The sequence below is a fragment of the Pituophis catenifer genome, unplaced genomic scaffold (genome assembly GCF_029215685.1).
Source record: "Pituophis catenifer annectens isolate HBS135680 unplaced genomic scaffold, rPitCat1.0.hap2 SCAF_2, whole genome shotgun sequence".
In the NCBI taxonomy this organism is placed as follows: domain Eukaryota; kingdom Metazoa; phylum Chordata; class Lepidosauria; order Squamata; family Colubridae; genus Pituophis; species Pituophis catenifer.
This window is the reverse complement of record NW_027256882.1, coordinates 268932697-268949184: the sequence shown is the minus strand read 5'-3', so window position 1 is coordinate 268949184 and position 16488 is coordinate 268932697. Positions and strand designations below refer to the sequence as shown.

The 16488-nt window shown below is 35.5% G+C and overlaps 1 protein-coding gene across 1 annotated transcript in view; it reads left to right on the top strand.

Moving 5' to 3' along the window:
- Nucleotides 1-16488, top strand: part of MAP3K1 (mitogen-activated protein kinase kinase kinase 1) — a 56334-nt gene that overhangs the window by 35076 nt on the left and 4770 nt on the right. The window contains exons 7-16 of the mRNA XM_070935876.1: nucleotides 3030-3151; nucleotides 3696-3777; nucleotides 4172-4349; nucleotides 5671-5961; nucleotides 8044-8165; nucleotides 8761-8852; nucleotides 10516-10705; nucleotides 11428-12682; nucleotides 14465-14617; nucleotides 15735-15897. Coding sequence (XP_070791977.1) covers nucleotides 3030-3151; nucleotides 3696-3777; nucleotides 4172-4349; nucleotides 5671-5961; nucleotides 8044-8165; nucleotides 8761-8852; nucleotides 10516-10705; nucleotides 11428-12682; nucleotides 14465-14617; nucleotides 15735-15897 — 2648 coding nt within the window. The remainder of the gene's footprint in view (nucleotides 1-3029; nucleotides 3152-3695; nucleotides 3778-4171; nucleotides 4350-5670; nucleotides 5962-8043; nucleotides 8166-8760; nucleotides 8853-10515; nucleotides 10706-11427; nucleotides 12683-14464; nucleotides 14618-15734; nucleotides 15898-16488) is intronic.

Genomic DNA, 16488 nt, shown 5'->3' with positions numbered 1-16488 from the left:
GTTTATTTCCTTACGTCTTTCAACATTTGTCTTTCAACAAATGTAGGTGTCTTTCAACATTTCTAAGTAGAGGCCTGCTGCTGTAATCACAGGGTTATTTTCTTAAAGAGCTAGTATTTACAAGAAGCTATTTGGGTGCATGATTAGAGGCTCTTAAAATGTAATAGGGTCTTTAAGACTATCTCAGCTTTTAAAAATAAACTAGTACAGGTAGTCCTTGAATTGAGATCATTCATTTAGCAACTGTTCAAAGTTATAACTATGCTGAAAAAGTGACTTATGACCTGTCCTTGCACTTATGTTGACACTGGATCCCCAACTTGGATGCATGCAACCAGCATGTATTTACGACGGTTGCAATGTCCTACGGTCACATCAGTGGTGGTATTCAGCCGGTTCTATCCGGCTTGCGCGAACCGGTAACGGTGGCTGTGGGAGGCTCCACCCACCCACCTGTTCGGACGTCATCACGTCCTGGTTATGACGATCTGCGCATGTGCGGAAGGCCCTGCACATGCGCAGAGGTCACGCACTCACATTTGCGAACCGGTAGTGAAGGAAAGTGAATACCACCCCTGAGTCACATGATCATCATTTGCAGTAGAGTTTTAGAAAGTTGGTCATAGCAATTAGGAGTGTTTCTAACAAGAGCCAGACGCAGCTCGCACCAAAATTGATGAGTTAAAATCCTGATTTTTTTAATGTTAGTTGAACTAATATTCCCCTTTTTGGTCGAATAAGAAAATGAAGACCCAGAAACTTTTTTTTTTTCTTTTTGTGGCGGAGCAGATACTATGAAATTTTGCCTAGTGCTCCAATACTTTTAAATTTCAGTCTAAATATTTATTCATTATTATTGTTGTTGTTGTGATTTTTTTTTTCATCTGGGCTACCTCATTTTCTTCATGTTTTAACTGTTTTAACCACATATTGGATTTCATAAGCTGCCCAGAGTCGAATTGAATGGATGACAATAAGAAAATAAATAAATAAAAATGACTCAAGTTATTTTCATAAGGAAAGTTTACAAAATAAAGTTGTAGGATATTGATATGAATATTATGTTTGAAAATAACTTTTGGCTTCTAGGCAGATATAGCAGTTCCTAAGGAAACAGAACTTGTCTCTGAGTTTTCTCTACATAAAAATGAGAAGCGATTTACAAGATCTCTGGAAAGGAATTGTATTTATTTAAGTTTTTAGTATTTAAAGTTCTTGTGCTCAAATTTGAAAAATGAGCATTGATTTCTCAGTTTGGTGGTTTAACTTAAATATTTACTTCCTGGTTATGTGTCTAATTTATTTTCTAATTTATTTTCTCTCTGTCAGAATACATTTATTTACTGTAACATTTATAGTGTTACTATACAAAAGATAGAGTTCTGCCCCAAGATGCTTCAAGTACAAAATGTTATCTGTTACTAATTTCTTGAACCATATATTTAGGAATTGGCAGAGCCCTTGAATCCTAGGAAAAGACACAGCTACTAAGCAGTTGTCAATAGATTCTGTCTATGCATGCTCTGAAGCATCTTTTCCCTTTAAACCCCAAACTATGGCAAAACTTGCAGTTTAACACTACGCAAAAAATTTCCATTATCATCTTTTTCCTGTGTTCCCCAAAATCTTTTTCTGGAGGGTCTGTAATTCCTCCGGAGGAAATATTAAAAGTGTATGGCCATAAGATAAATCTTTACTCTCGACATTCCACAGATAGAAGCTGGCCCATCAATAAGACAAGTTCTTGGAAATGATATCTGTGTTAAATAAATTTTGTGTGACTAGATTAGGTGCAATGGCAGTTTCAAAAAAGATGAATGCTGGTATCTAGAAAGGAATTCTGGAGCAAAACATTTCTTATATGATTGTGAACCCCTGAAAGAATATGTGCATAGCAGAAATATTTAATATGCAAAGAATTTGCAGAATGCAAAGAATTTACTGCATGCACTTACAAAATATCTATTTTACAACTTTCATCTGTTTGTAGTAACCAAGTTTTAAACTATTCTCCTGGCCTTTAATAGGCTTCTAATTTTAAACATGGAGATTTTAATATTTTAGTATTACATAATATGCAGTTCTTAAATTCTTTTAAATGCATTTGTTTCTTTTTTTTTTACATTATTTTATACTGCCCAGATAGCTTTGTCTGTTGGGTGGTTTAAATGTTTAAGTAAATAAAATGAACTTGACACTTAATCTGGGTATTTTGAAGATGTCTTCAGTGTAGTATTATCATCTTCTTCTCCTTGCTACCCTATTCTGGCAAGTGCGGGCTCCGCTTTATTTAGTGTAGTATTATACTATACTAATATATATATATATAGTATTCATATTCATTCTGGAGGTGTGGCTCCTAGAGTAAATTAATGTGGAAAGTCTGTGTGATGAACTAAAATCTATAAAAAATGTAATGCACAAGGACATATCTGAAACAGTTATATATGCTAAAAATAATTTGGGATATATTGAATAGAAGAGAATGCAGGTAGTCTTCGATAACACGACAACAATTGGGCCCAGAATTTTGCTCATAAAATGGAGCAATCATTAATCCGATTTGATTTTGCAGGTATTTTTTAATCACAATCATAAAACAAGTCACTACACAGCATATTTTTGCTGTTTTCTGCTGGAAAAACAGCAAAATCCATTACAAATTGTGTTCAATTTGTATTCATGGATTGTGTGTTCAATTGTGTTCATGGAAAGCAGCAACTGCAAGTCTGCTGCCAAGCACCAAAGTGTGTGCTTCATAGATCCTACAATCCCACTAGAAAAAAAATATGAGAATGTCTAATAGGTGGGTTGATGAAAACATCCTGTCCATAGCAAGGTTATGCAGAGTGATTAAAAAACTGCACCAAAAAATTGATACTTGTCCATTTGCATTATGAAAAAATATTTTGTTTTGAAATATTGTAGGAGGTGGTTGTTTGGGACCTGGAAGAAAAATAAATAAATGTGATCTGCTAAATGTGATTTTTAAATACTTATCTATATGTATATCTATATATATTTTATAGCATCAAGGATGAAGAGGAACAGATGTGCCCCATTTGTTTGCTAGGCATGTTGGATGAGGAAAGCTTAACGGTCTGTGAAGAAGGCTGCAGAAATAAACTTCACCATCACTGCATGTCAATATGTACGTCACTGATGTTTTATGTGCACTTGAATCATAAGAATGGATTTAAAGAATAATAGCAAAGTAGGTCCTTGCCAGGAGTGGAGACACAAAATTGCAGTCATAAGTGGTATTGTAATTGCTTGAACGTTAATGGAATTCTTTTCATACAAGCTAGTGTCTTAGACAAGGAATCCACTTGAATGAAGTAAACATCTTTACAGAAAAGTAAGGAAACATGCTTTACACTTTTAAAATACAAGGGAGAGTAGAAATATATAAAACATAATGATAATTTTATATACAGATACAAAAAAAGATCATTATTTAAGTGGGCAGGTACAAAGCCTATGTAGTGCCTATAGAACTGTTAAACATACATTCTCATGTTGAATTTTTTTGTAAAGATATGGTACTTGTAGTGCCCACATTTATTGCATATGTCTGTTTGTTGTACAGTATAAGTTCTTTGCACATTTCCAAATAACTTCTATTCTAAAATGTTCTTAAGATACTAACTTGAGAATCCATCTATTTTTCTTTGCGGACTTTGATGCAATTTTAGGGGCAGAGGAATGTAGAAGAAACAAGGAGCCTCTTATATGCCCCCTTTGTAGATCTAAGTGGAGAACACATGATTTCTATAGGTGAGGATTTATTTTATTTGAATTTGTCCGTTTATGAGCAGAGTTAAACATCTAAACATTTAAAAAGCCTCATCAGTCTATTTTCAATTCAAGTTGGTTTATTATAAATGTCTGTGTATAAGCCCTTTCCATCACAATTCCAAATCAGCTGATATGTTTTTATAAGCTACAATAAAATATTGCTTTACCTGAATATACTTTTTAATGAGATACACGTTCATATTTTTGAGCTGAATTAAACCTTGAAGATAACCATATTTTTATTTGCACATTATTTGGGGAAATTGAATTGTGACAAATTGATTAAAATGCAGATCACGTTAAATCCTTGATATTTCTAAAAGTTTGAAAATATCTACTCATTTATTTATTTTTTTGTACATTATTTGTTTAGTCATGAATTGCCAAGCCCTGTTGATTCTTCTTCGATTGTTTGTGTGGTCCAGCAACAAACTCAGCAACCTGTAACTGGTTCACCAAGGAGGAATCAAGATAGCAATTTTAACCTTACTCATTATGGAGTTCAGCAAATTCCTTCTGCCTATAAGGACTTAGCTGAGCCATGGATTCAGGTATGCTAAATTTTTAAACCTACTTAAACTATTTTTCTTTTGTCAGGTACAACTTGACACTTTATTTCAGTCTGCACAAATATGTTTGTTGCTGACTATATGCTTTTTGTTTTGTGAATACCTGAGTACATGTTAGTCGTTTTCTCCCAAAGAACTTGCTTTTCCAGATAGTTACAAAATGAGTACACAGCAAATGTCCATGGAAGATGTCAAGACAGTTACAAATAGTCCTTGACTTACAACTACAATTGGGACTAGAAATCCAGGTGTAAATTGTTACAGTCGTAAGTTGAGGCGGCCAGGTGACTGGAAGTGTTTTTCTTAACATTTTCATTGCAAACTTGTTAAGTGAACACAGTGGCCATTAAGTAAATGCATTGATTCAAATGGCATTTTTTGCAAGAAACTAGCAAAAAAGCCACATATTGCAGTCATGTGACCGTGGAATGTTGTGACAATGGAAAAGTGACCAGTTGCCAAAGCCCAACATACAGTCATGCCCACGGAGCACTGCAACCATTTGCAATGGCTGGGTTGTGAAACACCTATTCCATGATTGTTGTAAGTGACCAGTCATAAGTAATTTCTTCTAAGGCCCTCTGCTGGAGCTCTGTCTGGATGTCCATCTAGACATGATATGAATAGCTATTGCAGTAGAGCCTCCTATCTTACATCATCAACAGTTACATCTTACATTGATTGCTTTCAGTTGTCAATTTTAAATTTCTTCTCATTTTATTTTTCTGTTTTATTATTAGTCATGTCTAATCATGGTGAACTATTGTTAAGGACTTTGGAGACCTGTAGCTATTCTAATTTAGTTGATGTGCTACTGTGACCAGACGTTACTACAAAATACTTCAAATTGCTTGATAGCAGTGAATTCTTTTTCCAATTCTGGAAGTCTAGAGTCCAAACATAATTTTGAATGGTAGATAACTGCAATAGCCTCATTAATTGTGCCCACCCATGGAGAATGAAAATGAAAATATTTGCATTCTAACTTCAGTCTCTTTAATCTACTTCAGAGTGTTTTTTAATGAACTAAATTTCTTAGTACATTTTATTTCAGCCTGTCACTGCTTCCTCTTTTTACCAAATAATGTTTAGTGCAATATTCATCTGATCTTGTTAATCTGCATTGCTTCACAATGTATATTGAAAATAAGAATTCTTAAAAACATGCAGTACATCCATTTGTAGTCTATGCCACAAGAATTTCAGTGTCTTATCTCAGGTGTACCTGTGCATGTATCCCTAAATATATAATCGCCATCAGGATCTCCTTGTAATGTTGATTTTGTAATGTTGATTTTTTTAGGTATTTGGAATGGAATTAGTAGGTTGCCTGTTTTCTCGAAACTGGAATATACGTGAGATGGCCCTTCGACGTCTCTCCCATGATGTTAGTGGTGCTCTATTATTGGCTAATGGTGAAAGCACTGGAAATTCTGGAAGCAGCAGTGGAAACACCACAAGTCCTGGAACTCTAGGGGCAGCTAATGGGTCATCCCAGACAAATATCTCAGGAGATGTTGTTGTGGAATCCTGCTGCAGTGTACTTTCTATGGTTTGTGCTGATCCTGTCTACAAAGTGTATGTTGCTGCTTTAGTAAGTAATCTATTCTTTTATAACCTTCCTTTCTAAATTCTAAGAATTTAGAAATAGGGCAGCATATTTGAGATATGGATTCTTTACTTGAGATAGAGACCCTCCAAACAAATTGTTAAAAGCAATTCATAGCAATTCTAGAAATATGCCTTTTTCTATTCTCAACTCTGAAATTTATATATTTCCAGACAAAGCAAGTTATTCTAGAATATTTAACTTGAGGCTTAGGGTAAGCTCTCTCAGATAATAAAGGTAAAGGTAAAGATTTCCCCTTTCCAGTTGTGCCTGAGTCCGGGAGGTGGTGGTACTCATCCCTGTTTTTTAGCTGAGGGAGCCAATGTTGTCTGAAGATATTTCAGTGGTCATGTAGCCAGCATAACTATACGCCATGTGCACAGAACGCTGTTATTTTCCCATCAAAGTGGTACCTAGTTATCTATTTGCACTTGCATGCTTTCGAAGTGCTAGGTAGGCAAGATCTGGGGCAAGTAATGGAAGCTCACCCTGTCACACCCTGTTGGGTGTGAGCATTGGGTCTCAAACCGGGCTATCAGCTTTCCAGCTGACAAACTCAGCGTCTTAATCACTGAGCCATCACTCCCTGTTTCTCTCAGATAATAAGATAGCTTAATGCAGATGAGAAATAGGCCCATAGATAGTACAACAGAATTCCAGAGTTTGTTCCATCAGATTCTGTATTCTGTTCATTTTTTTTTCTAGTTTAAATAATTTTACAGCAAGATAGATCTAGAAATCAGGGTCCATACATCAAAGTTTTGATGCTATAATGCTAAATTTGCCATAATGATAAACAATAATGTGAAAATCATTTTAAGCCTGCAATATTTCCTTTTTTATGGGCAGAAGGAAACAGTTAATATTGCACTTAGGACATTAGCTGAACTTGATATCTGGTTTAAAAAAAGTTTTTTATAAGGCAGTATAGAAAATAAACATCCTTAATTGTTACTTTGCCAATTTCTTGAGCTTCTTTAAAATATTTTTCCCTGTCCTCCTAGAATGGAAGGAGAACTGATCCTAGAATGGAAAGAGAACTGGTCTGATCCTCAGAAAATTTCTTATTTTTTTCTAATTAATTATTCTTTATGGCAAGATTCAGACAGCTGCTCAAAGTCATGCAATATTTTGAATAATTTCCATCCCAACTTTTATATGCTGTATTTTTTTAAAAAATTTTTTAATTTTTATTTGATTTATATGCCGCCCTTCTCCGGAGACTCAGGGCGGCTTACAATGCGCTAAGCAATAGCCTTCATTCTTTTTGTATATTTATACAAAGTCAGCTTATTGCCCCCACAACTGGGTCCTCAATTTACCTACCTTAGAAAGGATGGAAGGCTGAGTCAACCTTGAGCCTTGGTGAGATTCGAACCTGCAGTAATTGCAGGCAGCTGTTCTTAATAACAGGGTGCTTTAGACCACTGTACTACCAAGGCTACCAAGGTATTTGTAGAGTGACTTGAGAAGTCTTGTGATATTTTTGCATGCTTATTGTTTTGCTTTTTATGTGAAAATCATCAAAGACTCACAGTGGCACCAACTTTTCTATTTCAAAATTCTTAGTACAATATTTGAAGTAGTCTCGCTGTGCAGTATTGCTGAAACTAGTTCCTTAAATAAGTTGATTTTCAATATTAAGCTGCACGTATATCTGAAAGATACATGTCATTACTTCCTTTTTACTTTAAATGTTATTCAGTTCTTGAATGTATCTTTAGTTTACACATTTGGGAACAGATTTCTCTAAAAAGTCTGAAAGCTGATCATTGGTTTTGTCCTTTCCTCATGGACTCTTGTAACTTTGCCTCAAGCTATTCCCTTTGGTTTAGCAGATAATGTCAATATTTGTTTGGAATCTCAGAAAAAGGAGCAAATTTTAAATGACAGAGAGGTGTGTTGTTTTACAATTGACAGATTTGTAGACAGAAGCAATTTGTGTATAAAATGTTGTGTGTAAGGTTGGTGTATTTTGCGTTCATCTTTCAGTTGCAGAAATGTATGTGGGGTTTTAAGAAGTAGTGTTTTTTTAAATTTATCTTCCTTTTTTTTTTTTTTTTAAAGAAAACATTAAGAGCCATGCTGGTATATACTCCCTGCCATAGCCTAACAGAGAGGACAAAACTGCAACAGCTTTTGAAACCAGTTGTGGAAACCATATTGGTGAAATGTGCAGATCCCAACAGGTATAGGCTTTAATCTATTTAAATATTTTAGATTAATGTCTTCAAAATTGTATTAGTTTTATAGTACTGGGACAAATTCAAAGGGAATTTAGCCATTGGTGGATTTGCATGCAGTTCTATTATGAATGCATAACTCGTTGGGGGTGTTACTTGAAACCCTGACAGGATATTTGTGCTGAAAAAGTGAAAACTGTTACCCCCCAAAAAAAAACACTAGAAAGAAGTAATATGTTAGCACACTATTGTTACCTAATACGGTACTGATATATAACATTAAATTTTTCTGTAGGCATTACTATTAATAAATACTAATAAACCACGATTAAAAAGTTCACGTAGTCCTCAATGTATGACCACAATTGGGACGGAATCACCATTGTTGAGTAAAAGAGTCATTGTCATGTGACTACTTTGTTTAATGACTGAGCGTGCAATCCTGGCACACTCTGGTGTGATTGTTCAGCAGTCTTATGGATCTTAACAAAATGAATTACTTTGTTAAGCGAACAGTAACAATTACTTACAATGTATTCAGTCAGCTCTAATAATTATTCATCCTTTTATCTTATAAAATAGAGTCTTCTTCTTTTTACAGCCGCACAAGTCAACTTTCAGTTTCAACATTGATGGAGATGTGTAAAGGTCAAGCAGGAGAGTTGGCAATTGGTCGAGAAATACTTAAGTCTGGTAAGCTTCATTTTTTTCTTACTTAAGTAACATTACCAATATAGTATAGCACAGTGGTGAAATGTAAAATTTGTTACTACCGGTTCTATGGGCATGGCTTGGTGGTGGTGGGGCTAATGTGACTGGGTGGGCATGGCCAACTTTTTCTACAACCTCTTCGGCCAAAGAGGTTGCAGGAAAAAATGCTTTTAAAAGCCTCTGACGATCAGGTAACTCAGCTGGGATCATCAGAGGTTTTTAAAGGCATTTTTTTGTATATGTGTGTATACATATAAATCTGCCAAATCTATCTGAAACTGCAATTTATTTCAACACATAAAATCTATTCAGCAGTTTAATTTGGTTTTGTAATATTTCTACAGCTCTGTTATTTCTTTCCACCTAAATCAAATTTCACTTAGGCTTTTGAAATTAACAGTAAAACCGGTGAATGTTAGAGATACTTAAAACTTTAATTGGAATTTGAAAATCTAAGTAAGCAGTAAGAAGGGCTGGATGTAATTTTTATATCAATTAAATAATAAAGAGCTATTTTAATTCTTCAGAACGCTGTTTGTTAAAAATGTCAATGTAATAGAGATTCGTATATGACTGGCTCAGATATTTGCAAGTTATATTAAGAAATTAAATAAAGCATGGGGTACATTGCTGTCACTAAAGAGGAATTCATAGCAGGAATAGATAGAGATAAAGATGAAAAAGTAAAAGAGAATAGAGTTGACTTTAACGGGAGGAAAGAAGAAAAATGTATAAGCAGCATTCTGTACATATGCATAACAAGAAACTTAGGAAATAGCATGTTGGTAATTGCAAACATAACAAATTAATTTGCAATAGAAGATGTAATAGGCTATATATATTGTGCAGGAAAAAATACAAAAGGAGAGCCATCCTTAGCCAATAGCCATGAAGTACTCACTCTGACCCTACTTCCTTCACCAGATTGTTGCTGTATAAAAAAACAGGAGAGAGAAACAGGAAAAATGTGGGATAAAAATGTAACAAATAAATAAGTGACATACTGATTTTGAATATAATAAAAAATAATAAATGATGGAGAAAATAAAATCTTGTTGGAATGGATACTGCTCAAAGAATAATAGAATTTAGTAAACAGGCAGAAGAATTTGGAATAAGAGTAAAAAAATGAAAGAAAAACAAGTATAAAACAAGTAATGTAATTCAGTGGTGTGATAATTGGAGAACTTGATATGCTTATGGGAATTTTAAAGAATGGTAATGCTAAAATTCTGAGTGATTATGTCTAGATTTATTGAATTCTACACCAAATGAACAGCTTTTTAACGTTTTCCTCTCTTTAATATGTAATGGATCATAGCATTAATCATTATAATGGCATTTGTATCTTTGAAATAATTCTGCGATGAGTAACTCTATGCAAGTTTCCAACCGAAGGAATGGCAGTATGGATAAATTCAAATACATCAAATATCTTTTATATTGAGAAGGAGCATTCTGCTCATTACACTTTTTTAAAAAAAAAAAAAACCAGTGAGTTCAGAAACTCAGAATTAGTTCATAACAACAGGAATTAAAACTAGGTAAAACAACTTTATGTGTAGGAAACTGGCTTATAAGAGACACCAACTGCCAGCTCAAATACTATAATTCCATTAATTCTTTATTTAAACTTTTCTTGCAGGGTCGATTGGCATTGGGGGTATTGATTTTGTCTTAAATTGCATCCTTGGGACACAATCTGAATCAAACAACTGGCAAGCATTACTTGGACGTCTTTGTCTTATAGATCGATTGCTGTTAGAATTTCCTGGTGAATTTTATCCCCACATTGTTAGTGGAGATATCTTACAAGCTGATGCTATCATTGACAGGTAATAATTTAGAAAAACTTGCTTTTAAAAAGTTGTTCTTTAGCAATTAAAGAATAAAGCGGGCAAGAGATGATGGAAGGATGATTCCTGCTCTGGGTTGCTGTTTTGAACTGTCTTTCCCTATCTCTCTCTCTTTATTCTCTTTCTCTCTTTTCTTTCTTTCTTTCTTTCTTTCTTTCTTTCTTTCTTTCTTTCTTTCTTTCTTTCTTTCTTTCTTTCTTTTTTGTAGGCAGATGACATGATTAGAAGTTAGACAGGAAAGAAATAAAAAGCTTTTTAATAGAGGGCAATATGATTAAAAGCTAGAGTAAGAAATAGAAATAAAGGGAATATTAATGTATTACATTTTAGTTGATAAAATGGAAGTAATAATGAGAAATAGGTAGAATAATTGAATAATTATAGATTGTAACCTAATATAAATGTGTATTGTAATGGGAACTTCATAAATTGATCGAATGTAATAATAATCCTTAATTTGATCAGTTTTGTATGTACTGGAATGTATGGCACCTAGATGCCACAGTGTTCACACATTGATTTGACATTTTTATAAAAAAATTAAAAACTTTTTTAAAAAGTTGTTCTTTGATATCAAAATTCTAGCTGGTTTAGAAAGTCTTACGTTAAAATCTGTCTTTTTTCTCTTGAAATGCTGATGGTTTTTAAAAAGTTATTTCAGAAAAATAAGTGGAAATTAACAGCTTCGTGTTCATTTTTAGGTATGAAAAGCTGTTATCTCTACTGAGCTTTGCGCTGCGGTCAATTGACAACTCCCATTCGATGGTGGGCAAATTGTCCCGGAGAATATTTTTAAGTGCTGCCAGAATGGTTGCAAGAGTACCCCAAGTATTTGTAAAACTGTTAGAAATGTTGAGCATGACAAGCTCAATACATCATACAAGAATGCGTCGGCGATTGATGGCTATAGCAGACGAAATGGAAATTGCAGAAGCCATCCAGTTAGGCATGGAGCAAATGCATTCTGGGGAATGCAGGCATGAATTTGCACAGCCTCCAGTTCCTGATAACTCTCCAGAAACGACGGAGAATACTACTCCAAGTAACACAATCCAGTTAACAGGTAAAAGTGGGAAAGGACTAGATAGTAAAAAGCGAACTGCTACGCCGGAGGACTTTTCTGACATAATGGCTGGTATTTCATTGGGACTTCCTGTTACAGCAGGAACAACGGAACAACCAAAGCCAGCCATTCAAACAAAAAGCAGATCCCCTGGTCAGTGCTTGAACTCTTCTCTCTCACCCTGTCATTCCCAAACCATATTCCCCATTTTGCCTTCCCCCTCTACCCCCTCTGCACCTGCAGGAACTGATATTCCTAAACTCAGATCTCAGGGATTTGTTCCCTGTAAAATACCTTCGGCTTCTCCTCAAATGCAGCGGAAGCTCTCTCTCCAGATTCAAAGAAACTGTGCTGAACAAAAAGAATTGGAAAAGCTTTCCCCTGTTTTTACCCAGGCCAGGCCTCTGCCATTCAGTCATATACATAGGCCAAAGCCATCTCGACCTAAACCGTGTGACGTGAATAAACAGGGGGAAACCTCCAAAAATAGCATGTCACTCAATTTAAATGACACATCACAGTGTGATAATAGTATTAGTACAGCTATACCAAGCGAAGAGACTGTTTTCACCCCAGTGGAAGAAAAACGTAGCCAACTGGATATTAATGCAGAACTCAGTTCTAGTATGGAAGATTTACTTGAAGCTCCAGTCAGTGATGGAACTGTCACGTTCAAGTCTGAAGTGGCTGTCTTGTCCCCTGAGCGTGCAGAAAATGATAACACGTATAAAGACGATGTGAATCATAATCAGAAATGCAAGGAAAAGATGGAAGCTGAAGAAGAGGAAGCTTTAGCTATTGCCATGGCCATGTCAGCATCTCAGGATGCTCTCCCAGTAGTTCCTCAGCTTCAAGTTGAAAATGGTGAAGATATCATAATTATTCAACAGGATGTGAGTATTTGGGGTTTTGCTATTTCTTATTGTTAACTGTTGCACAATATATTTCTGATAGCATTTTGAAGATCAATCGATTTTGTCTCTAGATATAGCACTGTTTGTAGTGATAGTGATCATAATGTGAGTGCAAGGTTTTGTGGAAATCCCTATTAGAATGCTACGAGAGACTGCAGTAGAAACTGCAAAAAAAAGGGGGGGGGAACATACCTTTTTTAAATAGGTGTATGGATAAAAGGGATGCAGTGGCTCAGTGGCTAAGATGCTGACCTTGTCGATCAAAAGGTCAACAGTTCAGCGGTTCAAATTTCTAGTGCCGCGTAACGGGGTGAGCTCCTGCCAACCTTCTGCCAACCTAGCAGTTCGAAAGCACATAAAAAATGCAAGTAGAAAAATAGGGACCACCTTTGGTGGGAAGGTAACAGCGTTCCAGGCGTCTTTGGCATTTAGTCATGCCAGCCACATGACCACGGAGACGTCTTTGGACAGCGCTGGCTTTTTGGCTATGAAACGGAAATGAGCACCGCCCCCTAGAATCGGGAACGACTAGCACATGCAGCATGTGCAAGGGGAACCTTTACTATGGATAAAAGATAGATGGCATTTATGCATTTATTCATTTGTTTACTCTTTTATTCCCAATCAAGTGCAACAGTCACTCCCAATGATGTGCAACAATCCTAAGCAATTAAAGCACTCATAGTAATAAAAATATTCATAAAACATTATTCATACATTATTCACAGTAAAAATTCCAAATAAATTAATGTGCTGAACCAACAATAGGTCCTAATAATATCGATCTTTCACGATAAGGTGGACAAAAATGTCAAATGCAGATTGAACATTTGACTGACTGTTGGACCAACCATAATATATATAATTTATATGCCATCCAGCTCCCAGCAACTCTAATTATTCCTCAAAACAAAACAAAAAATCTGGAGGAATTTTGGTGTGTTTTTATAGCAAGTAGGAGAAGGCAGCTGCATATTGTCCCCTCTCTTCTTCAATACAGGTCAACATGCCTCCTAGCCAACATCTTTCCTTCTCTTCCCTGCCTTCACTTCTCAGTCCTAGTGCAGCATATCCCACTCCTTGATCTTCCCAGCATCTTCTCCTCTCAGCTGCAGCTCTTATGTATCTATACCCCTATTTCAGTCAGTACATAGACCAAAATGCTCTAAATGTGCATGTTTAGTTTGAGTTCACACCAAGCCAAAATCAAACATGTATTCTGTGCACAAAATGTGTTGCACACTCCTACTATTGTTAACAACCAAAGGTTTTATGTATTCTCTATTAATTTGGTTACTTAAAAAGTTCAGTCACTAAATCTGGGATTTATTTTGGGGAACAAGAATAAGAATCTTAGGTCTATTTTGTACATTTTACAGTGAAACAGTATTCTTGGCTATTATGATCTCTAGACATTTCCAGTTAATAGAACGCAGATGTTTATGACTGAACGTCTTCTATTCTGTGAGAGACATGCATGGTGTGAGTTCTAAAATGTCGGATGATCATCTCATTTATCATAGATAATTATTGTGGTCTATTTTACCTCAAATATATGTCTGCATATGTCCTAAAAATTCTTTTTTTTTTTCCTTAAATTGTTGGGTGGGGCAGTTGGACAACCTGTGAGCTTAAAGAAATGCTTATGCTGTTTGCGTATTATAAATAGAGGCTTCATATGTTTGTTTTAAGAATACATTAATCCTTTTTCCACCTAAATTTCAAAGGATTACATTATCATATCTTTTATTTAATTTGCAGACACCAGAAACTCTGCCTGGGCATACCAAAGCAAAGCATCATTACAGGGAAGACAATGAATGGCTTAAAGGTCAACAGATAGGCCTTGGAGCTTTTTCTTCTTGCTATCAAGCTCAGGATGTTGGCACTGGGACATTAATGGCGGTGAAACAGGTAAAAAGATGCTCGTGAATATTTTGAAAGCACTTGCTGAATGAATATTTGGAAAATAATATTAAGATGTGCCGAACAGGCACAAACATATATAGAGGTATTTTATCATTAAACGATCATTTTTCCCCTCTGTGGACTTGTGAAATTCCTTTTTAAAAGACTCATGTAATAACTATTGTAAAAACAGTCATAAAATCAAGTCAGGTCACATGTTGAGCTGTTTAACAACAAGCGCAATGATGTACAACCAAAATTCCAGACTCAATTTTGATCATAAGTCAAGGGCTACATGTATTCTTATATCATAGTGCTACAAGAATTATTTCATTTTTTTCCCCTTCCCTTGCAGATCCCACAAATATTCCTCCATTGTTCTTGATGTCCCTCTAATTATCAAAGCCTATACCAGTATATTGTTCTCCTAACTATTTGTTGCAAATGGGGGGGGGGACACACACCAAAAGTAGGGTGTAGAATTGATTAATATTATCTTTTTTATCTGTTGGAAGCACTTGTTGAATTGAGTATCACAATTGTTATGACTTTAAAATGGGATGCATAGCATGTTGGATACACACATAGTTTCAATATCACAATGTAATTTTTTTTATTACTCTAGGGAAAGAAGTATATACAATTGATTTGAATTTTGTCACAATAAAATATTAGTAACAGCAGCAAAAATAGCAGGTATTCAGGATTGTTATATATGTTGTACAGTTGTACAACTTTTTTTAGTCCAAAGGTTGCACTCATTCTTTCAGTGATATTCAAAAAGCTATGTGTGAGACCAGGATGAAATTAAATATAATTTAAAAAATTCCTTCAAATGATTGCTATTCACACACACATATACAAGTGTATATGTACATATTCCCTTTTCTTTCACAGTAAAATTACAATCTGGCAACAATTCTGAAAGCCTCTAGGAACCTCATGTAATCTCTGGGTGCACATTCTGCACTCTGACCTAGTGATATCATTCAGGATATCATACTTTGAATCTTTTCCTTCAAATAGTTCAACATGGAATCCGATCTATTTACAACAGTGACAGTTGCTACTTTTCCTGCTTATGGAATTGTTGAATCAAAAGCTGACATGTTTTATGAAACAGGTAACATATGTCAGGAATACATCAGCTGAGCAGGAAGAAGTGGTGGAAGCCCTGAGAGAAGAGATAAGAATGATGAACCATTTGAATCACCCTAATATCATTCGAATGCTAGGTGCTACATGTGAGAAAAGCAACTACAACCTGTTTATAGAATGGATGGCAGGTATGTATGCCAAAATGTATCTCCTAGTAAGTGTCTCCCACTCACAATTCTGTGGCATTAGAGTTAAGTTTAGGGGTTTCTCATTGAATTCTAGGTCTGTGTCAGCCCCACCAGGTAGACTATCAACTTGACAGGAAGGATAAAGCTACTTTTATTGGGCATGGCTACAATAACAGAATCTTGCAAATCTGATTGTGCTGTATCTCCTGTTCTTATAAACGTGTGTGTGTGTGTGGGGGGGGGGGGTCTCAGCCTCTTCCACATACTTTCTGTTTGCTATGGATTTAATATCTTAAGAGCCGCAATGGCTCTTAAGATACTAATATCTAATATCTTAAGAGCATGGTGGCGCAGTGATTAGAATGCAGTACTGCAGGCTACTTCTGCTGACCGCTGGCTGCCTGCAATTTGGCAGCTCGAATCTCACCAGGCTCAAGGCTCAAGGTTGACTCAGCCTTCCATCCTTCCGAGATCAATAAAATGAGATTGTTGGAAGCAATATGCTGACTCTAAACCGCTTAGAGAGGGTGTAAAGCACTGTGAAGTGGTATATAAGTGTAAGTGCTATTGCTATTGATATCTTAAAGTTGT